The following is a 25,028-nucleotide window of genomic DNA, read 5'->3' on the forward strand; positions in this document are numbered from 1 at the left end:
CCTCTGCCCCACCTCCAAATGAAGCAGCCATGTAAACTTTAGCAAATGAAATTGCACCGTGTTAGTGGCACCATTTTTCTCAATGCAAAGCCGCAACGTTGTAAAATGGCTCCCACAACTTCTAATTACAAAAACATTAGCTACCTGAGTCTTCTCCAGCTGAGCAGATTAGCATAGATCTTATATGCTGACAGTTATGACCTTCTCTCCAGCAAACACTTGTCAAAAGTAATTACCTAGATGTTTAGGAAGGAGTAATGCTGGTGTGTTTCTGCCCACCTCTGCTTGTTACTGATCTAAAACAAGTAGAAAGCTTTGCCAAGAGGCGCCTTCTTAAGTCTGGCATAGAAAAATTTGTTGCCAGTCTGTCGCAGTTTTTAATGGGAAATTAAATATTAGCTGCATGATATCCTGCCAATCAAACCTGCCATCACTAAAGGAGGTAGATAGAAAGAACCACTAGATGAGTCTTCCAGCTCTGTGATTGCTGTCACCATTTTTCTGGCTGTTAGATCAGGTAAGGAAATGAGCTGGGAGCAATTCATGTAATTATACCTTATATACATTTGTCCTCTACTAACTTTCAGTCAAGAATTCCCACAAGTGAGACAGCTGCTGCGCTGAGGTCCTGGCTTTCCATGGTTTGGCCACCGTGAGAACAAAATGCCGCCTTAGACGGCCCACCGGCCTGATGCAACAGGCTCTTCTTATGTTCTTCATATTTACTTTATTTACTCTCCCCGCCTAACAATATATTTGTTTGGATTCATGAGGACTCATTTTTGCAAACTGTTAAACTGGAGCTTGGAGATATGAAACGACTTTCTTAAGTACACATTAGTATTCTTGCTGGTACACATTTAATTTATACATTTGCATCAATGGGAGCGGTTTTGCATAGCTGCTCTGAAATCAAGGGGCGCAAAATGAATTCTAATGAGCAAACATTCCAGATAGCTAGGCTTTATGAAATAAGGCTTCACGAGTATTCTGCACCCCATTGTTCACTGCAAGCTACGTCTGGATGCATCCAACATTTTAGGTTCATCTGCATCTCATAATAATAATAATTTATTATTTGTACCCCGCCCATCTGGCTGGGTTTCCCCAGCCACTCTGGGCGGCTTCCATAGAAACCAAAAATACACTAAAATATCACAGATTAAAAACTTCCCTGAACAGGGCTGCCTTAAGATGTCTTCTGAATGTCAGGTAGTTGTTTTTCTCTTTGACATCTTGTGGGATGGCCTTCCACAGGGCGGGTGCCACTACCGAGAAGGCCCTCTGCCTGGTTCCCTGTAGCTTTGCTTCTCACAATGAGGGAACCGCCAGAAGGCCCTCGGTGCTGGACCTCAGTGTCCGGGCAGAACGATGGGGGTGGAGACGCTCCTTCAGGTATCTCAAAGCCTCCCTCATTATCATGGTATTAATTACTCATATTTTTTGCTTGCATTAATATGGACAATCCTGACTATGTAAGTGTAGAGGCACACATATCATTGCTGTCCATGAAAAGTTCAAAGGTTGTTAGCAGAGGGGTCATACACAACATTTTACACTGAAGAAGCTCCTTGGAATATACTTTGCTTGACCGTTCTTTGCCAAAAATGTCTGTGTTTAGATTGCGTAACAACCTGAACAACTGGCAGCCCACATTGATGAGAACCATATAATCCCAAGCTACTTTTTGAAAACTCACTTTAGGATACAGCAGTGCAGGCTGCTGTTCAGCAAACAATGCAATACATGTTGCTCACACTGGCACAGTCCCAAAGGAGACAATATAAACCTCCATTTATTTTATTTGATGCAAGTACGTTAATCTGTGCACAGTGCATACACGGTATGTACAATGCATTTCCGCAAGGTACGATCATTGTGAAACGGTTACCTCCAAACTGAAACAACTTGAGGCATTTAAAACAACAACTTCAATATACAGTATGCACTTGTATCTATAGTAAATTTCGACATTGTATCTTCAAAGTTCCATAAAAACTTGTTTTCCTATTTGAAATCTTGCATGGGAAGATAGGGAGGAGAATCTCTGTTCCATTTTTAGTTGGTAGAGCACAAGACTCTTAATCTCAAGGTTGTGGGTTCGAGCCCCATCCTGCATTGCAAGGGTTGGACTAGATGACGCTTGTGGTCCCTTCCACCTCCACAATTCTATGATTTTGATACAATCCTGCACAGCTGTTGTGTACCAGCAGAAAGCATCTCTTTAAATGTAAGGAGATCATCCACTGCTCATCTTTTTCATCCTTTCCATGATAAGGAACACTTTTAATATCGGCATGCCTTTCCTCAATCTTGGACCCAGTTTCAGTTTTGCAGATGTGGTGGATTGATACTTAGCAGAAAAATCAAGATGTAGCTGTTAAGTGTTTCGATAGTATGGATTTGCTTTATAGTATTTTGTGTTCTGCTGTAAGCCACTTTGGACATATTTATATAAAAGCAGGCTTTAATAGTAATAGCTTAACAAGAGAGGAAATAAATCCAGTATGCCTAGGGCTGCTAAAAGAGCCTGTAGGAAACAAAGCAACTTAACATGTGACCTGCGTTTTATATGTTGGCCACCACTGACCAGAGCTCAAGTTACAGCCGCTCGCATTTTCCAGGAAGCAGCTCCCAGGTACCATGTCCAATCATATTATTATAATGAGGATTAAGGTTTCAGTTCCTCACTTGGCTTCATCACTCTTGTGCCAACTGTTTTAGTAGCAGTGTGACTGCACTAAGTCCTTTAGCTAATGATTATTAGTGAAACTAAACATGGGGAAATGGCACTGCAATGCCACTTAAGGAACGAGGCCAAATTAGGCACCATTGCACAAAGAATTAGCAGATGTTGCCTATGCATGCTTTAAAGCAATTTTTTCAATCATTTGTAGCTTTATAATGTTCTTGTTACTCATCCAAAAAGTTGTGGCCATATTCTTCAAAGGTGCATATGAACAGGCAAACTTCCAAATAACTAGCAGGTGTAAACTGCCAGAGCTTAGCTGCCCGCAGGGCATTTTTGCAGATAAAAGGCGGTGGAAAGTCTGCTGTTTCATTTCAAATGTATATTATCCATGCTGCTCATTTTAGCAAGAGTCAAGATCAGACTTACCATCCAATTGTTGGAAATTTATCTGGAAGTAACTCCAATTAATTTCAGCTGAATGATGCATTAATATTTGATTATGTAGGCTGACTGAAGGACTCATTTTGCCCAGTGTCTGGCAGAGTTGCATAAATAAATAAGATTTATCATAAACTTGTAGAGTTGGAAGAGACCGTGAGGATCATCTAGTCCAACCCCCTGTAATGCAGGAATATGCAGCTGTACCATACGGGGATCACATCTGCAACTTTGGCGTTATCAGCATCATGCGCTAACCGACTGAACCATTACGAAAAAGAGTTTTGCTCTCAGTGCTCTAGTTCTAATTCTGGAACCTTTGCTGCCTGCCCATGTGCCCGCTCTTTGAGTAATGACTGCTATACCTCTACATTTGTAAATGAATTTTATTATTATTATAAGGATACCATGCTATTTCCAGAATTCCCCCCCCTACAAACAAGGTAAAGGTAAAGGGACCCCTGACCATTAGGTCCAGTCGTGGCCGACTCTGGGGTTGCGACGCTCATCTCGGTTTATTGGCCGAGGGAGCCGGCGTACAGCTTCCGGGTCATGGGGCCAGCATAACTAAGCCGCTTCTGGCGAACCAGAGCAGTGCACGGAAATGCCGTTTACCTTCCCGCCGGAGCGGTACCTATTTATCTACTTGCACTTTGACGTGCTTTCGAACTGCTAGGTTGGCAGGAGCAGGGACCGAGCAACGGGAGCTCACCCCGTCGCGGGGATTTGAACCGCCAACCTTCTGATCGGCAAGTCCTAGTCTCTGTGGTTTAACCCAATTTGCCATAAAGACTACCCTGAACTTATTACAACTTGGGAAAGGCAAGCACAAAACAATGTACTTAGTCATTATGCCTAAAAAAAAAAAGCTACACTACATCAAGCTGGATGCTTGGAAACCAATTGTATTACACAATGGGCAAGTTCTGTCATAAAAACAAAACAGAGCATTTCAAGGCCATATAGAGTGAATATTTTAATTCTGGATGGGAGAGAGAGAGAAGAGAGAGAATGAGGGGGGAAATGGTAGAGGCTTTGAGTTTTTATCATTTTCATGCATTATCACTTTAATTATTGACTATTCCAAGGCAATCTTAATGGGCTTTTTTGTTTCCTTGAAAACTTCTATGAACAGCTTATATCCCTAGGTGACAAGCTTCTGTTAAAGATAATTTGCACACAGTTAGACTATTTAAGGATAGGATTCCCAAAAGCAACTTCTATATGCGGAGCAATTACTTAAGTTATAATTACACTTACAATATATCTGTGGGACCTACAGGACTGTCTCGTATAGGGAGAAACTTTGACAATAACTACCAAGTTGCATGTCTTCTAGTTCTGAAAAGGAGCAAAAGGGCAGGGAGAGGAATGCCATGAACATTATCAGAAGGCATACTCAATATTTCTTCTTTGCTTGGTTTGCTTTTAAATTACTTTTACAGCTCTCCACAATATTGTCTGTAATACGCACCTGGAGGGGAGAGAGGAAATGGAGTTTATGCATTTTTATGGGAACTAGTCCCAAGGCAGCAAACTTCCTTCTGCCAAACAGGGACGACCTGAGAGGTAAAGGCGCAGCAGTGGTGTGGCAAATGTTGAACTGTAGGAGCTCTGCGTGTCCACACCACAAGGTCCAAAAATACAATGAGCTGTGATGACACACAGCCACACCCAAATATTAGCATAATGCCCAATTGATTAAGAATAAGTGACAGTCACTGAAGAGATGTTTAATGCAGCCATTAAATCAGAAATGCAAACAATCTTCCAAAGAAGTTTTTGCCATATAAGTTGCTAGCATGAAACAAGAACCCCATCAAAAACAGGGGGAGCAAGTATCACAGTTTGATTATTTTCCTCATTCTCAGATTTCCTGTGTTAATGTGTTCCACACATAGCAAAACACGGAAGCCTCGTTCTTGTCTCATTCACTGGCTAGAGCAAGGAGGACCCGTAAATTTCCCTGGTGTTTCGACAGATGACATCATCGCTCCTGCTCCAAAATATATCTCAGAGTGTCAGTTCCCAACACCATAGAGAAGGCAGAGAGAGTTGGAAATTGTTCTTTACCAGAGTCCCTTCTGGACTATGTAGTCACATTCTGGCACCGAACTATAGATCCCAGCAAAGTAATTGGGGGCAGTGTGGGTGTGAAGTTGGAAGGGGTGCTATATGACTATATTCCCCCACCCCCTTAATATATATATATTAATATATATGTCCATGGAATGTGTGGGTTATTTTGTTTTTATGACCGCATCTGCTATAATGTATATGTGAAATATATTCGGAGTTGAGTGTTGATTTCATGCTCTTTATTTCAGCTCATGGTAAACAGTGAGTGAGTGCTTTTCCCCAAAACCTCTGGTTATATATACACTATTTACACAATGGGTCCCGTGTGATTGGCTGATTCAAGTCCCCTCCTGGAGCCTGATTGGACTTTTCCTGCTGGCCAATCAGGTTGCTCATTCACTTCCTCCTGGAGCTTGATTGGGCTGTTCCTGCAGACCAATCAGGTTGCTGCCTTTTAGGATCCTACCTCCGTATTGTTCTAGGATCCAAGCTCAGTATATAACAATATGACTTTCATATCCAAAGAAACGAAATTTGATATGTTGGCAATATGAACTATTTCTTGAAACTCTTAAATACTGCCCTTCCATCCTCTACTCCTCCTCTACTACTCAGTGTAATCAACTCCAAAGAGACGTGACAGGATTACGAAGCTAGTCCTTTAGGCGGAGGGTAAATTACCGAGATGCATATAAAAGTTATATTTTAAAAACCTACAGGTTTTGTGAACTGGGATTTTGTAAACAACAAGTAAATTGCTCTTCCCTTGAGCACTGCCGACCCTAGAATGGATATCGAGTTCCTAGACAAACCAATGTACAATGCCTAAGACAAACCAATGTACTAAAACTAAACAAGCATTTGTCTTCACGGGGCACAAAAGATGTACAGGCCCTGGATTCAAATGAAGTAGCTGCACCTCAGTCAATGTCATGTATACAGAATACCTCAAAGAGGATGACTTTAAATCACTTTAATTGGTGATACCCAGTGCATTTATTAAAACACACACACACCAGGACCATAATCCAGTCAACAAATAGTGGCAAGTGTGGTAGGACCACCCTCTTGGCACTGGGTTTGCTACAGCTAATCTGGATGGGGTTGGGGTAGGGTGGTGATGACTTTAGGCAGAAGTGGATTTAGGAGAGTGACCAGTCACACTGGTTGCAGAGCCTTGGGGGTGCCACAAGGGCACCAGAACTACGATGTGGAATGGAAGCCAAGACGCAGGGGTGCCAAATTCTAGCATCACACAGGACACCACTGAAATTTGAGACCCCCAAGGTCTGCTTAGGATTTCATGGATACACTGGCAGAGCCAATCCATCACTCCCATGGGTCACACACACAGCACAAACCTTGCTGCCACCCTGCCCCTTATCAGCCTCGCCCAGGTAGCCTGTGGTGACATTACTGTCAACAAGGCAGCTCCAAGTATCTGCCCAACCACACTGGTGAAGGCAGAGTTAAGCCCACTCAAACCCAATTAATTTCTGTAGGAAGTTAAGTGCATGCTTAAACTCTGCAACTGAAATTAACAGAAATGGACAGCACTGCGTCTTCACTGTGTTGTGCTTCATATTCCTAAGCAACATGGTTCTTTAAGTTGGTATGGGTACATGGAGTTTTTATTAGGAGACAGACACACATACAGTGGAGGTTGATAATGGGTACACGCACAGCTGTCTAATGCACTTGAGTACTATCACAGACCTTGTCTGCACTGGCAGCTGGGGGTCAGAGTGTTGGCGATATCATCCCAGCAACAGTGGCACTGCTTCTCATCGCAAAAGAGATAGGGCGGGCATCGCCACTGCCCTTGTCCTCCACACCCTGCTAGGATTGCCTCCCGCCGTGTGCCAATAGACTAGGCTTGCAAATGCACAAATCTACAGGTTAACTTAATACCACACTGTATTACCTCCTAGGTTACTTGTGGAACAGTTGAGCGCCAAGATATTCAATCTACTGTACATACATTCAATCCATGGTACTTTTCATGGCGTAGTATTTTTGCCATCGGAAGCTCCCATGAGATTATATAAGCGACAATTTCAAACCAGTTTGATCGTTTGTTCTTACTCATTAAAAGCATGCTTGAGTTACCCCGGGCAAACTTACAGCACAGAGCTTGCCCAGACACCAAAGTAAACCAGGTAACCACTTGGGGGTGCCTGTCTCAGCACTGATAATGTCTTGGGGAGAGAGGTTATTCCTCCCCTTCAGGGGAAGGAACATTAAACGGGGAGATGAGAAAATAATACCCAGGCCAGCTCTTAATCTTTTAATGTGATATTGTCAAGCTGGTCAGCACAGGACAAGGTACAGGGAGGAGGTGAGGAAGCAGCAAACTTTTAATTCACCTAGGGGGGCAACAAACCTTGGGCCTCCAAGTGGAATTCTAGGCACGATTTCAGGTCAGCAAAACAATTTACAATCAAGGCTAGACTCCAAAATGACTATAATCAAATCCGCACTGCACTGCCATGGCTCTTTTCGAGGAGGACGTTCGCTGTTGATCTGCAATGCTCACCATCTCTGGGTCATGGGAATTGTCAAATTAACTTGACAGCACAAACACGTTTATAGCCAATTCCGAAGTCCAGAAATAAAGGCTTAATTGTAGTCATACTTCTTTTGTGCTGTACAGCTACACTAGGCTGGAACTCGCTGATGTCAAATACTCATTTAAGAACTGTACGTTTTCTCTCTTTCAAACACATCACTGTGGGCTCTCTTTCATTATAAAAATCCAGGCCTCATTCTCTGCTCAGTTCTTTTACAAATAAGGAAGTGTCAGGCAGTTTTAATTGAGTTGGAGATGCTACACTTAAGTTTTCCATTTAGGCTACCACCCCTTCAAATGTCTGTTTCATTAAATGTCAATCTTCTAGTGATAAGGACCCTTCTTGTTGTCTGAGACTGTCTTTCTAAATTCAATGGTGGGTGGAGAAAAGGGTGCATTTGACAATAAGAATTCTTACCTGCTGCTTTGGCAACATCGGCTGTGGTGACATTGAAGACATTTGAGTGCACTTTGAAGGTCACAGCTGGCCCCAGCATGCTACAAAACAGGATGTGAAACAAGAGGTTTGTAACTAAGGAACATAACATACAAAATATATTCAAGGATAATTTATCATCTCCAGTGTGTTTTATTAGGCTCAGCTAGACGTTTATAATCTCAATATCAAAGTAAGGTGCATATTGATTTAGTTATGAATGAAAAACTCAACCAAGCTTTTTGTACAAAAAGTAAAATGAAAGTTGAACCAGCAAGTACCAAGAGTAATGAATGGGTACCAATGCATTGCTTTTATTATTCCAATAATTATCAATATCCATTCATCATTCCCAAACCTGAAGATTTATTGCTACTTGGGTGGGCAAGGTCTGGAGAACGTGGATTTTTTATTTTATTTTTTTAAAAGGATGTGATTGTCACTTTCTTCCCTCCTGTAATATCCCTGTATAGGACATAGTTATAGGTAGGTAGCCGTGTTGGTCTGCTGTAGTTGAAACAAAATTTAAAAAATGCTTCCAGTAGCATTTAGAGACCAACTAAGTTTGCTATTGGTATGAGCTTTCGTGTGCATGCACACTTCTTCAGATACCTGGTATCTCTGGTTCCTTCCCTCCCTTCCTGCCTCCTTCCTTCCTTCCTTCACCTCACTCAACGTTTTGTGACTTTTCAATATTCCATAAGTACCTGGTCACTAACCATAGGTTATTGTTTGGAATTGGGCGGGGGGGTGTTCTGCACACACTGGAAGTCTACAGAGTATGCAGAAATATCTTGCTTTCAGGTAACTCCATTTCACATCCAAACTGATAGGCACAGGGGCACTGAAGTTTGATTTTAGAGGAGTAATGATACAGGTGATGTGCATGTTCTTCTTATATAATTCATTGCATTAATGAAAAACATCTTAAATTACTGCAAAATAAGCTACAGGATCATTCACAAATAAGCACTTTCAGGACTGAAGCCTGAGTCAAAATCCACAATTAGGTCATGCTTCCTTATGTCCAGACCACCTGGCATTATGTTAAGTAGCAGCTGATTTTTCAACTAGGGTTTGGCACTAAAGACCACATTAGGAACTTATGATGACTCCGAGCCAGAGGTCTATGCCTCATTTACACATTTTAGCTACAGCTAATACTTTTTCTGCATCATTTGCATCAACATAGTGGTTAGGAAGGCACAGCTAGTCAGTGTCTTCTTATCATCCTCTAGAATTGAAAACAAAAGAACCAAGAGGTACTTGTCTATTGAAATGATATAGCTCTAGTAAGCAGCAAGACACCTCAAATATTAAAATCAAGTCAGCACCCCGTAAGTTAAAACATACACTCAATATAAAGGACAAGTTTCTACATTAAACATTTGAATTGTTTATAATCCAATGACAAGAAGTTCTTTATGAAAACAATTAGTGGGCACCAAATTCATGTGGAGCCATCAGTTTAACTCTTCGGTAGGCAACTTAAGGCCCATGGGCCGGATGCGGCCTAATTGCCTTCTCAATCCGGAGCGCAGACGGTCCAGGAATCAGCGTGTTTTTACATGAGTAGAATGTGTGCGTTTATTTAAAATGCATCTCTGGGTTATTTGTGGGGCATAGGAATTCATTCATTTCCCCCCCAAAAATATAGTCTGGCCCACCATATTGTCTGAGGGACGATGGACTGGCCCCCTGCTGAAAAAGGTTGCTGACCCCGGGTATAACTACCGTAATAAAAGTGTATCCCATAATGTCCCCAGTTATTCTAGTTTTGAAGGTCTCTCCTAAAATTTCGGGTGCTAAACATAAACTAATTTAGCAACCCTTTCCAGGGAACACTCCTGGTACAATATTAAAGACAGTATACAGGAGAATCCATAGGTACATTAACATTAGTACAGTAGATGACAATATTCCTTGAACCATCTACTTGCAAAAAGCTTCAGTGCTATGCCCATCACATGTCAAAGATATAATGTATTTTATGATATAATGTATTTGGGGAATCTTTGTGCCTTGACTCATCATCAGTTTCAAAATCCATCCAATTCTTGAGAATTGTATGTTAGAATTCTATAAAAAGATTGTTTCTTGTATAGACAGACAATTCCTTATCTGGAAAAGGGGAATTTAAATTGTGAAACTTGTTGGCGTAGCTCCTTAAGCAAGAAGGTTGTAGGTGAAATCTTACTGTAGTAATTGTCCCATGTGGACAGTAAGGTATTAATAACATTTTGACACTTTAGAAAAAGCTGCCTTTTCTTTTCTATTATCCAGAGGATGGAACACAGAAGAAGGTTCGTTCAATATTTTTAATTGCTGGATCACCTTTATCTTTTTATATCCAGATAAATTTAGCAGCATGGTAACAACGTAGTAATTTGGGAATTCCACATCTTTCTTTAGAACATAAGGCTATGTACACATTACTGGCTTAAACCACAGATAGGTTATTCTTTTCCTCAATTCAGATTGAAGCTGGTTTGGGGAGAAATGTAGCAAAATGCAGTATTTCATTTAACAAAAACCTACAGGATAGGTGTGAATTGTAGCTAACATTGTGTGTCCATATGAAACTGTTAAACGTTTGTGGCGGAGAAGGAAATATTTTTGGTCCATTTCTTCTCTTGAGGTTTTCAGCCTACAATTCCCATAGTCAAGATCAGCACACTATTTTGTTGTTGTTGTTGTTGTTTAATCGTTTAGTCATGTCCGACTCTTCGTGACCCCATGGACCAGAGCACGCCAGGCACTCCTGTCTTCCACTGCCTCCCGCAGTTTGGTCAAACTCATGCTGGTAGCTTCAAGAACACTGTCCAACCATCTCGTCCTCTGTCGTCCCCTTCTCCTTGTGCCCTCCATCTTTCCCAACATCAGGGTCTTTTCCAGGGAGTCTTCTCAAGAGGTGGCCAAAGTACTGGAGCCCCAGCTTCAGCATCTGTCCTTCCAGTGAGCACTCAGGGCTGATTTCCTTAAGAATGGATAGGTTTGATCTTCTTGCAGTCCATGGGACTCTCAAGAGTCTCCTCCAGCACCATAATTCAAAAGCATCAATTCTTCGGCGATCAGCCTTCTTTATGGTCCAGCTCTCACTTCCATACATCACTATTGGGAAAACCATAGCTTTAACTATAAGGACCTTTGTTGGCAAGGTGATGTCTCTGCTTTACTTTATGCTATTTGTAGGATTAGCAGCATTTGACTGACGCATATAAGAAGGTGTAGCCAGCAAGGGAAAAAGAAAAAAACAGTAAATAAAGTTGCAGAAGAACCTTCCCCCTCCCAAGACTTACTGAGAAAATTTTGATTCCAGCATCAGTGACATATGAGATGTTGCTCTTTCACTCAGTTCGCCACACCTCCTTGAAGCTTGGCTAATATTAACCACAATTGATTTGACACCACTCTTAAATACTAATTCCCACTGAAGGGCGTAATGGTGTTTATGACCTGATGCATTTCATTGCAAACAAACTGTTCTCACATATCACCCATGATCTGGCTGGTGAGTAAAGAAGATTGCCTCCTTTGGGGCAGATTACATCACACACAAATTCAACAAACTGTGCAAGATGAAAAAGAGGTCATAAACATAAAAACACCAGAGCCCAGCTGGTCAAATGAATCAAAACGCCTGAGAAGCATGGCATTGCTGTGTATCTTCAGTGACTAGAAAAGCATCTTAATCATAGAATTGAGAATTAGATCACACCGTCAGTTGCATTCATGCACATTTTCAATAAAGCATTTTGGTTATCCTGGATTTACATCCATTTAACAACGCAATTGTATATAAAGGTGATTGCGCAGATTGAGGATAGTAAGACAGCAACCCTAATCCTATTCAAAACAGTGTTTGCTTGATCAAACAAATTACTTGAAATGTACAGACTAATTACCCCCTAAGTTGGTGGAATTTCTGCTGGTTTGTTTTGTTTTTTTAAATTCAGTAGTGCTACTTTCATATCAGCTGTGTATTGGATTTAAACAAAAACCATCAGCATCTGAACAACGTCGCAGACGGTTATCATCATTTATGGTGGGTTCCAGTCAATTTGTCAAGGATGACTTGATTCCATGTTAATGATATTATGTTCCTCTCCCCGTTTTTTACCCTTGCCACACACGATGCACAATTTTTTATCGTCAGAATTATTATTATTGCTCTAATTCCAAGCATATGATTTCACATCAATGAATGAACAAATTGAAAGCCAGAAAGAGAGAGGTGCAACATTATCAATACAGCAGTTCCTGCATCACTTTCAGTTGCGGGCTACAATTACTTTTATAAATGAGGCCATTTAAATTCTTATAGATTGTGGACTGAACTTCATATGACCACACTTCTTTCCCTCGTAGGTACGGTACTTATTAGGGAAACATAAAAGGAAGATCACAGGGAAGTGAAGTTACAGTCTGCCATACCCCCTAGTGGAAAAGTATTTGAGAAGCAAGCGCTGCTGGTGGCATAGTCAGCAACAAAGCATGGAACTGATGGCAGAAGGAAACAGTTTTGTGGCTCTGAAAGCATGCCTAAGAAGTTCAAAACTATATGTAAAGGAGGAGAGGGTTCCTGTGCCTTTCAGAGTTGTATAGAAAGCATTTCCTCTTCCCTGAAACATACCCTTGTTCTACATAACTGTTAGATACTGGCATCTTGTCCTCCTTTGCAGCTGGTCACTCTATTCACAATGTGCTAAAGCACTGAGGTACAGTGATCAAATCAATGTACTTCTGGCTGAAGCCAGTCTCCTGTCGGTCCTGAGGATTGAGTCCCTAAGAAACACGGGACAAAACAATGCACTTCGATAATTATTTATTTCTGGAACACTAAGCGATGGAGCTTGAACAATTTAAGTGGTATACATTTAGGAAAACACACCAAAATAATTTGGTCTATGATGTGTTTTGGCTTTTGGGTGCGATGCCGTTGAATGAGTGTGATGTTGCATTTTTATTTTGAGAGCTATCCACCGGCCACATTTCGGCAGCACCAATACATCTGTGCCAACATTGGGCATGATCCGCTTGATGCTTTCTGCATGGCAGAAGGGGGCTGCTGGCTCACAGTCCCCAAACAAGCACAGCTGAGAGGCGGCAGGAGAGGAAGGTTTGTGGAAGGGAGATCCTGTATACAGAACAGAGCACACAGGAAAGGGAAATAAGGATGCAATGACTGACTGAAGGATAACCTTATATTTTTAGCTTAAAATGAATCGCAAGAGCAGACGGTAGTTTAGAATATGGTGGGTGTCTAGGAGCACACATTTAGCAGATAACAAAGGAGTCAAAACTAGATAATTTAGATGAGATTGTGGCTATCATAATAATTTATTTTACCAAATTCAGAAAATGGGATGAGTACCCAGACAGACCTTAATTTGGACTTGCACTTTAATTGGCTTGTATCCAGGTCACCAACACACAATGTTCCTTCCCTTCATTACCCCATTCCCTTCTTCCAAATTAACACGATGACAAGTCAGGGGTGGCAGCAAGTTCTTCCTCTGTTCCTCACCCCTTCCCTCATTCGTCCCCCCCCCCAATCTTTCCAGTGCTCATAGTGCCATGGTAGCCCATTCTAGGTGCAGGAAATCCTGCAGAAACATGTTCTCCAGGGCTGCTTGCAGCTAGGACACTACTAGATTCTAGCATTCTAGATGAAGAAGAGTTTGAATTTGATATCCCGCTTTATCACTACCCTAAGGAGTCTCATCAAGCGGCTAACATTCTCCTTTCCCTTCCTCCCCCACAACAAACAGTCTGCGAGGTGAGTGGGGCTGAGAGAATTCAAAGAAATGTGACTAGCCCAAGGTCACCCACCGATACCCAACGATAGTTTTAAGGTAAAACGTTTAAGTACAGAAATAATGTAGTTTCAAATATGCAGTGATATAGTATAAAGGTATATTATATAGAATCAGAATAAAGAATAAAGAATCAAATAGGGCCGACACTACTGAGTCGTACATCTGATTCACACTCCGGATACTCCTTTTCGGCCCTATTTGATTCTTTATTCTTTATTCTGATTCTATATAATATGGACTCCTTTTGACTGCCATTGAGACTTGTACAAAATAATTGTTGTGTACTGGTATTTTATGTACCTTTATACTATATCACTGCATATTTGAAACTACATTATTTCTGTACTTAAACGTTTTACCTTAAAACTATCGTACTTACACGTTGTGTTTAAATTTACTATTAGCTTCAAACTGTTATTCTTAGCAGAATATACACGTTTTTCTTTTCAACTCTCGAGTAGGAATTATTCCTTATATTGAAACTTGTGGCCTGAGCTCTTGGTATATCCTTTTTAGTGTATTTTCAACAAGAACTCCAAGGTCACCCACCAGCTGCATGTGGAGGAGTGGATACGTGAACCTGGTTCACCAGATTACGAGACTACTGCTCTTAACCACTATAACACACTGGCTCCCAGTATGCTAGAAGATGGGCAGGGAGCAGAGGATGAGAAAAGCAGAAGAGCCTACTACTTTTCTCCCACCACCAAGTGTTTGTAAGGAACTATTACAAGAAGTGAGTGGAAATCAAGGTGGAAGAAGAAATTCCTCATCACACATACAAGCTTGACTTCACCTTGTGGAGGTTTCCATAAATAATTTTGAATGAGCACATATGGAAATAGATAACATCAATACAGAGGCCATAAATAATGCCTGGGGTTTAAAATTGTGCAGTGTGGAATGTGTCTTTCAGTGAGGTCGAATTCTTTCACTAATACCTGCTCCCATTCTTAAAGGTAAAGGTAAAGGGACCCCTGAGCATTAGGTCCAGTCGTGGCCGACTCTGGGGTTGTGGCGCTCATCTCGCTTTATTGGCCGAGAGAGCCGGCATACGGCTTCCGGGTGATGTGGCCAGCATGACTAAGCCACTTCTGGCGAACCAGAGCAGCGCACGGAAACGCCATTTACCTTCCCGCCGGAGTGGTACCTATCTATCTACTTGCACTTGACATGCTTTCAAACTGCTAGGTTGGCAGGAGCAGGGACCGAGCAATGGGAGCTCACCCCGTCGCAGGGATTCGAACCACCGACCTTCTGATCGGCAAGTCCTAGGCTCTGTGGTTTAACTCACAGCGCCATCCGCGTCCCTCCGCTCCCATTCTGACTCCCAGGTTAAACTTAAAAGCCTGCTCAGGCTGTACTTGGTCCTCTAAATGAAGTGAGGAAGAAAGTGGACCTCAGGGTCAAAAGTCAGACAAATCTCAAACTATCACAAGGTACCATGTTGCTCATATAAATGGGGGATCTCCTGCTTTAAGTCATGCATACTGGGGGTAGCGCCTTAATTCCACACAAAGGCTCATGAGGTCTGAACTGGCAATGACTGGAAATGAAATCTTGCCTTTATATAGGATAGCTTGAAGAAGATGCTGCAGCAAGTGGGCCATTTCCATGTTAGGGATCATTGGGGAAAGGGATTGAACATAAAGCTGCCAATTTTATAATGCCATTGTGTGTGACCTCACTAGTTCTGGTCGTTTCACCTTCAGACAGTGCTGGAAAACGTTCAGAAAAGGGCAGTCAACATGATAAAGGGGTGTGGCAACTCCCCAGTGTGAAACATGAGGTGGCTATCATGACACAGTAGATCTATTACATCTTTTCATGGAGAAATTCCAGCTACAAGTGTAGAAATTAGAAAAGACTAATCTGTTAGATGCTAAACAGCAGCCATCTTCTAACCTTGCTTCATTCAGTGACAGGCCCTCAGGACAGTAAGTCTGAATTAATTACCAATCTTCCTTATATCTGAGATATCACTTGTTTGGGGACTTTGATATATGTTTTACAGATGTAAATGAAATTCTCCTGCAGGATAATTACCCTTCACTGGTTCAACCTTCCTTTGAAGGGGTAACCAAGATATCCTGTTAGTTCTGTTAGAATTCTAATTCTGTATATGAAATTAAGTTTTAAGATCTACATAGTAATTGGATTTTAGCTCCCGAGGAAATCTATTTTTCTACTCACATGTTTTGGAAAGTCAGTTACTTTTTCAAAGAGTGGGTCATTGTTTAGAAGATGAGGGATAAGGAAGTTGGAGAACACAGATATTTAGTTCTTGATGAATTTATTTTGGATATATGGAAAAGGCAGGAATGGTATGGAAAAGGCTGGTTTCAAGAAGAGACGTAGATTTACAGGTCAGAAACTATGCAAACTTCACTTGAACCTTGGTATATCAAATAAGTAATTCCTTGCAATTAAGACTGACTAAACTGCTATTTATTTTTAAGTACCTGCAAATCTTTCCTTTGCCCCTTATTTTCCTTCTTTCTGAAATATTTCTGGGTTCTGTTTTTGTTTTTCCAATTGGGTTTTGCTTTCCCTGTGTTCATAAAACAACCACCGGACACACTACTAAAATGTACTTTTATATTACAGGTTTGGGTTCTTTACTGTTTTAATAAGAAGCTGGTGGCAGTTCTGTAAAAGTTTATAAGGTTACATAATCTCAAGTTTTGCTCACTCGGAAGTTTTGTTCTGTAACCTATCATAGCTAGGCAATGGCGCAGTGTCAAATTTTGAAGTGCAGGAATTAATAATGGCAGCCCTCACAGCTGTGCCCCAAGAACAGTCCAAAAATGCAGAAAGATGTTTTTGACTCAGGAGACCTGGGCTTGCCTCCCAATTAACCATGTGGCATGAATACAATCCTGTGCAGTTACCTGGCAGGAAGCAGTGCTGCTTTTACAAGTGTTTGACTTGTAAAACTCATTGATAAAAGATTCTTAAGTCAGCTCAGATGCAACTTTTAGCTTCAAACTAGAAATGCAGACAATATTGCAAAGAAGGGTTACCAACTAAATTGCCAGCATAGAGTAGATGCACCACCAAAGAAAAGGAAAGTATTCAGGCTCTCAAATTCTCTTACTTCCTGTATCACCATCTGTGGCAATAATAAAAACCTCATTATCAATTCATTGATTTGCCAGAGCAAAGAGAGTCCACCAACTGGTCTGGAGATTTGGCAGATGATGCCATAACTTCTGGTCTGAAAAAATGAGAGCTGTGCTCCCCTCCCCTCCCAAAAAAACCTCCTGCTCACCTACAATTAGCCAGGTACTGCATGCACCTGGAGAGAGGAGACAGCCTTATTCTGAAAGACATTGCATCTGTCTGGGCTGAACACAAACACCAAATAGCTGCACATTAAAAAGTAACTGCAGCATACCCAAATTGTGCAAGATTTGGCTTAGATTCAACTAGGATTACCAAGCGAATTTGCATGCTGAGTTAAATATACCTATTTCACACCGTTCTGAATCCAAGCTACTCATAATTTCCTTAGATGTTCACCTTTACAACCAACACATGCCTTGTGTCATAACCTATCAGCATGATGAAGTGGAAACACCAAGTTTCACAGCAGTGTTTAGGTTCTGGATGAGTAGGTTTGATTAAATGGCTGATTGGGTTTTTCAGGTGGTACTGTATCAATATAACGGGAGGAAACAAAGAAAAACCACCACCAAAGGCTTTAGCCTTCCATTTAGCAAAACTACTGCTGACATGCCAATTCAGGTACATACAGCTCTATCACATACGATCAGGAATGGGAAAGGAACTGAAGTGTAAGCTCCTTTGCCCTGTTAGTCACTAAGACCAAATCAGAGTTCCCAAACTTAGGTCTCCAGCTGTTTTTGGACTACAACTCCCATCATCCCTAGCTAGCAGGACCAGTGGTTAGGGATGGTGGGAATTGTAGTCCAAAAGCAGCTGGAAACCCTAGTCTGGGAAACCCTGGACCAAATGGATCATTTCTATATGGCTTCTCACCCATTTCCTAAATGCATCTACTTAAATGAAACCACCTGCAATTTAAATGGGAAATCCAAGTTAGCACTTCTTAGGGTATGGTTATTTGTGACTTGTTTTAGTACTCTTCATAACAGGTGAGTTCTGTGAGACAGGACTCAGGAGATGCAGAAGAGGAGGGCTATAACCTGGTTTTTCAGCCAGTAAAATACACTTTGTTATCACTGGTTTTAAATTTGACTTCTTCCTAGCTGCTGATGTGATTTCTCTCAGAAATTCTGCACTTGAGGAAGTAAAATATGTTTCTGCAGAAGTGCTGTGCAACCATCACTACAAGTCAATTTAGAACTCTTGGTAAAAAATACCCATTCCCCAAAGATATGCTGGGATAGCTCAGTCAGTAAAGCATGATACTCTTAATCTCAGTGTCACAGGTTTGAATCCCATGTGGGGCAAAAAGATTCCTGCATTACAAGGGGTTGGACTAGATGACCTTTGTGGCCCCTTCTAGGATTCTTGGATTCTATGACTGCCCATGACTGTTGGCTCAATTCTGAATCGAGCTAAGGGGACTTCACATGACACTATAAGAGCCAGTGTGGTGTAGTGGTTTAGAGAGGTAGTCTCGTAATCTGGGGAACCGGGTTTGCATCTCCGCTCCTCCACCTGCAGCTGCTGGGTGACCTTGGGCCAGTCACACTTCTTTGAAGTCTCTCAGCCCCACTTACCTCACAGAGTGTTTGTTGTGGGGGAGGAAGGGAAAGGAGAATGTTAGCCGCTTTGAGACTCCTTAAAGGGAGTGAAAAGGCGGGATATCAAATCCAAAATATGCCTGGATTCACATTAGCATTTCAAGATGAACCTCATCAATGCTGAAAAACTAAAGATTTCTGAAAAGTTACCTGAAAAAGGACCAGATGAAGACATTTTGTTGCCTCAGACAGAACAGCCAAAGCCACCCCCAGATTGGCGGACTTATTTTGGCACCTGAGGCAAAAACTCCCACAAGCATCTCTCTCTCGCGCGCGCAGTAAAAATGCAAAAATTATATATGAAATAACTGACATCCCAAATGAGCTGCCTTAGGCTTCCCCTTGTCTAAGGATTCCTTCCCAGACCAGATGATGAGAGGCAGAGAGTGGACAGAGCTGGGTGTGCCATGCAGCTTTTCATCCCCAGAGCTACCTTGCTGCCCTCAGGTGCACTGAAAGATACTGTCTCTTTGCCTGTGTTTAAGGAAGATTCAGCTGCCAGTCTGGTCAGCGTCTATATTTGGAAGTGGGGAGAGGAGTCGTCTTGCCCTTCGTCTTGGGTAGCAAAGCATCTTTGACCAATACTGCTGGTAAGCCCTGTTTTCAAGTTGTAGATACAGGCTTTACTTGAACATTCACTGAACTCCGATGCCTTGGGTTGTTATTATTATTATTATTATTATTATTATTATTATTATTATTATTATTATATTTATTATTATTATTATTGGTTTGTCTCATATATTTCAATTTACTCTACTATTATGCTTTAGGATACAGAATAGAATTCCCAGTTAAAATAAACCCGTGGGAAGTAAGGTCTAGCAAACCACAAATAGATTTATTTTTTTAAAGGAAACAGATTTACTTCAGGTTGGTTTGCTATATAGAAGTTCATTATATGATAATTAAGAGAGGAGAAACTCTCAGAGGAAAGACATTGGTGTGTGTTCACATTACCCCCTTAAAACACAGTGAAGTTTTTTTCCCCATCATTACGTTTCACAGCTCTTTCCCACCTATCTGTTCACACCAGCACAGCTTCCTTCATTTCTGCTCGTGTGTTTGCACCAGGGGGCACTGTTGGGGGAAGTACGTCTTTGCCTTGTGCCAAGGAATGCACAACTTGGCTCCTTAATTAAGGAACTAAAATCCCCCTAGAGGGGTAATAGGGATACTACATTACAAAAATGACTGGAGTACGTAAATTCCAAGCAGAACTGGACAGAACACTCGCTCTCTTGGGAAACTTGAAAGATGAATACAATGTTATGTCTACAAAGGTATCACTACTACACTGGTCAGTAAACAACAGTTTTGAGCCTGATAAGGACTTGAAACAGGAAGCCTATTTAACTGAACAAATAAATGAAACTGAAAGTGCAGAAATGATGGAGCAAGGTGATGTTTTTGAAGAAAATGAAGGAGAAGCAGGAGATGTGCAGGAGTTAAAGGAGAGTTACAATATGAGGCCTGACATGATGATAAAAAAGGACAATAAAAATTGGATGTGGAAAGCCTGGTCTGAATGGGAGCCTGGAAAATGGAGAGATCTCCCTTGGAGGAGATCTGAAGACCTGAGGATTACAAATCTGCGGAAGGTGAAAGCTGGAGCCTTGGGGACATCTGGATCTGTAAGAAATTTGAAACAAGAGTTGGAGCCCCCCATAGGCTTTGCTTTTAAGTATGGAAGACTGGCTGGAAGCAACAAGAATTCTGCTGGTCCGGAGCCCCTCCGAGACTTGGGGTTTAACATTAAGGACCATCAAAGAGACCGGCAGAGAGGAACTGAGAGAGATAAAAGGGCCTCAGATGTGAGGTCTCCAGGCTAAATAAATAACATAAAGACTGATGGACATTGGTCGGGGACTGGAACCGGGAAAAGGGTGGGTGGAGGTTGGGAATCCAAAGGGCACATAAGGATAATTTGTTTTCTTTTTTTATTTTTAATTAGTGGTAAGGAAACTGGGTAAATCGTGGAAGGGAAATGATGGTCGACTTTAGGAAAAAGGTTTAAGAACAGCTAATGAGGTATAAGTATTGATGTGTGTTTTTAATAAGGTAAAATTGGTTTCTTCTTTTTTAAATTAATTGAAAATAAGATTGTTAAAAATAAATGGAGGAAATGGAAAAAAGAAGCAAAGTAAAAAATGGTATGTTAGAATAAATGTATAAGTTAAGGTAAAGAAATAAGTTAAGGACTTGCTGAACTGACAATTTAAATTGGAATACAAGAAGGGGAGGTGTGAGGAAGTCTGAGAAATAAGGTTAAGAACAATAAGTATTAGTAACTTTATGTGTTTTTTCTATTTTTCTTTTGTTGTTTAATTTTGTTATGTATTTTTGTATTTTTTCTTTGTTCTGTTTATTTTTTGTTTTTGTTTGTTTCTTGAAAATGCTAATAAATATTTAATTAAAAAAAAAAAAGGAATGCACAACTTGGCTAGAGGTTAATTGGGAATGGCTCCAATTGGTGTGAAGCTAGTTTAAGAAACAACACATCAAGCACTAGTATTTTGTGTCAAAGGTTTAGGAAACCTATATGGTTAGGATAATGTCATGTAAACAAGGATTAAAAACCCAGCACTGGAAACGCAGTAAACGAGAGTGTGAACACAGCAGTTGTCGTAAAACACATTTGTGGTAGAAACAACGGCACATGGACTAACAGAATGCCTATTGATGTTGCCACCCACTTTCATCTCCTACGATATTGGTCCAGCAATCAATCACCAGAGGCCACAGACACTCGTAATTGGATTATAAAATCAAACTTATCATTTTGTGTCTGCTTGCATAATTATTCTGGCGCTTTAATATTCTTTTAATGATCCCTAATGATGTAATGCAAAATAATGGAATTTGTTTCACAGCTACATAACCATTAACAAAACAGATTAACCATAACTAGTACTTTCATAAAAGATCAAGAAGGCAGCCAGAACAACAAGCTGAAATGCCTCCAAGCTGAAATGCCCAAACCCTTGTTTTCATCATCTTGTCTTAGCAATTCTGTACTCCGCATGTCGAATGCCACATGTGCTACAGAAACAGTTTGGATAACTTAAGTATAATCACGGGTAGCATGAGAATCCCTAGTGCAGGAGGAGGTTTGGGTACATCAGGTTTGGGTACACCCTTTAACCTGCCCTGCCTGATTCTCACTGCGAGAAGCAAAGCCACAGGGAACCAGGCAGAGGGCCTTCTCGGTAGTGGCGCCCGCCCTGTGGAACGCCCTCCCATCAGATGTCAAAGAGATAAACAACTACCTGACATTTAGAAGACATCTGAAGGCAGCCCTGTTCAGGGAAGTTTTTAATGTGTGACATTTTAATGTATTTTTGTTGGAAGCCGCCCAGAGTGGCTGGGGAAACCCAGCCAGATGGGTGGGGTACAAATATATTATTATTATTATTATTATTATTATTATTATTATTATTATTCCACCACTCCACCACCAGGGAAGCTCTGCCACTGAGAAGTATAGTAATGCACCTACTCAAATGGTGGGCATGAGCTACTTCAGCAGAAACCCCCAAAACAGAGCCTAAAACAGAGCTAGCGCAGAACCCAACAGATCCAGCGCAGACCCTGTGCATACTGTTGAAAAATCCAAAAGAAACAATCCCTCACTGCCTTGGGGTTACAAATCTGATTCCCACCATCACTGCCTCGCTCTTGCTAAAATAGTGCTGTTTGCAATGCACACACACACACACACACACACACACACACACATCCCACTTTGCACACCCCGGAGGCTGTAATGGCAGCACATTTATCAGCTTTATAAAACTGTATTTAATATGGAGGTCATGCACAAGGCTGTACAATTGTTTTCATCAGCTGTAACAAAGAAGAGGAAAGAAAGAGGCCACTGTGGACAAATGCTGCCGGCAGAAACGGTGGCTGGCCTTTGTTTATTTATTGATCTATTTATTTATTAAAACTTTTAAAAATATAACAATCTCCCCACCACCACCAAGCTGTCTCTTAAACTCATCCCCCTTCCGTCTTGTTCTCATGCAAAACGGGCAGAAATAGACTTCTTCCTCTTTGTCCCTTGCCTAGCTAGCCTCATCCACAATGGCTGAAGCCAAACCTGCAAGTGACCTGCTTCTTCTGACATTGGCATAGCATTTGTTCAGGGATGCAGTTTTTATTTTCAACAGCTGTTCTTCTTATATATCTGCCCCATCACTCCCCCCAACCACTAAGTGTTTTGTTTTGTTTTATTTTTTAAAAAATACAGTACGCTCATTTTTTGTGCCTAATCTCCCCTCCCTCAAAAATAAATGCTATTTAGGAAAGCGAAACATACCCTTCCAACCCAGTGCTGCCTGCAATACTGCTGGGTTTATATAGAATGATCCATTTTTTAAAAACGGGAAACGTTTGTTCTAGACACTGGAGAGGGGAATAAAGGCGCACATGTGGACATTTTCTGTATACATGTGCCCAGAATGGGGAAAGGTAGCATGGCAGTGATTGAGAGGAGAGACAAAACTAACAAGTTTGTCCAGTGGCAGACTAGATATGAAGATCTATGAGGGATAAAACAGAAAATACAGAAGCTAGTGTGCCAATCCTGCACACAGAAAAATCTGCTTGGGCACAGCCTCAGTTCCAGTACTGACACTCTATTGCACTTCTACACACACACAAACACAGATGACATGACTTCCAATGATGTGTGGGGAGGGAACATACTCCCTGCTAGATGCATGTTCTTAGCTCCTATGGCAGTGATGGCCAAACTTGGCCCTCCAGCTGTTTGGGGACTACAACTCCCATCATCCCTAGCTAACAGGACCAGTGGTCAGGGATGATGAGAATTGTAGTCCTGAAACAGCTGGAGGGCCGAAGGTTGGGGATGCCTGGTTTAGAGTGCAGGTGAATCACCTGTACTTGTCCATTTACTTGACATAAAAGAACCAAAAAATCTCAAAGCAGTTTACAACACATTAGAACGTTTCATAAAAACAACCCAGAGTAAAATAAATTCATGCTACAAGAAAAATATTTCAGGTCCTTCTTCTAAGTGACATTTCGCTTCACTCTTATTTATTTATCTACTTAATTTATATTTAGCAGTCTCTCTTCTACAATCAGAGTCACAGGGCTGGAAGAGGGTGGTCCTTGAGAGACAATTCAGGCTGAACTTTAAAATGAAAACTTCACTGTAATTCTCATGACTAATAGCTGTTGATAGTCCTATCCTCTGTGAATTCGTCTTAACCTTTTTTTAAAAAAAACAGATCATGGCAGTAAATTCTAAGGGTTAATTAGGCATTGTATGAAGACGTACCTTGTTTTCTATAACCTGAGCCTACTGCCAACCAATTTATTGGGTCTCCCCCCCCCCTATTACGAAAAGGGGAGTAAAGCAGATATCAGCAATGTACCTTAAAACAATTCAGAACCATTGCATTATTGTGGCTGAGGATGGAGGTTAGTGTTGAAGCAATCTAGGAATTAAGATGAGATTAATAGAAGGGCTGGACTTTGTGCACATACTTGATATCAGCAAAGGCCGTCATCTGCAGTTTCAGCTGGGCAGCAACTTGCTTTATTAACTCCAGACCCTTTTCCTCGCTCAGAGGGCTGTTGAAAGAAAGCAAGAATATGCAGCATTACGAAAAATGGAACTCATCAATACTTGAGAGGCTAAAAGCCCCAAAAGAGTTATCACCTTGGAACGGTTAGGTGGTTCGAAGCCAACGCTTAACTGTATTCCTGTCACATAGCAATTGCGATATCGAGGGAAATGGGATCAGGTGCTTCCTCAGGCATGATGAATCACCTGAATTTTCCAGCAATAAGACAAACAATAAGGTGTAAATGGAATTGTTAGGAAGTGTAATGGGCCCAATGATGCAGCGACCAGTTCATCTTGGTCCTCAATGGAAAGGAAAAAAAAGTGGGAGGGAGGAAGAGAGCCAGATGAGGTTGGAAACAAACAAATGAATGTCAAATTACAGGACTCTATGAAGTGGTCGCGGGAAGACATTTCTTCTTCAATTCATTTGCTTCTGAAATGAATTCGTGCCCAGCCAAAGGAGGAACAAACATTATAATATTCAAGAACAAACAATAGTGCTAACTACACTGTCCTGAAGAGTGGCTGAGGGTATGGAAGTTAATTTTCCTCTGTGTGTGTGTGTGTGTGTGTGGTGCTCAAAAAACGTGTCTTTGAGTCTTCTAGTCTTCCTCAACATCATGCTTTATAATTATATTTTTAATTGGAAACCAGGCAAAGGGT

General features: G+C 41.3%; 1 protein-coding gene across 3 annotated transcripts in view; it reads right to left on the minus strand.

Moving 5' to 3' along the window:
- The window catches only part of PTPRN2 (protein tyrosine phosphatase receptor type N2), a 608,972-nt gene that overhangs the window by 381,594 nt on the left and 202,350 nt on the right, over nucleotides 1–25,028 (minus strand). For all 3 annotated transcript variants that reach the window (XM_053409492.1, XM_053409491.1, XM_053409490.1), the window contains exons 10-11: nucleotides 24,284–24,370; nucleotides 8,197–8,276 (exon numbers count right to left, since the gene is read on the minus strand). In XM_053409492.1, the coding sequence (XP_053265467.1) occupies nucleotides 8,197–8,276; nucleotides 24,284–24,370 (167 nt within the window). The remainder of the gene's footprint in view (nucleotides 1–8,196; nucleotides 8,277–24,283; nucleotides 24,371–25,028) is intronic.

Source organism: Podarcis raffonei, chromosome 12, assembly GCF_027172205.1.
Source record: "Podarcis raffonei isolate rPodRaf1 chromosome 12, rPodRaf1.pri, whole genome shotgun sequence".
Lineage (NCBI taxonomy): Eukaryota > Metazoa > Chordata > Lepidosauria > Squamata > Lacertidae > Podarcis > Podarcis raffonei.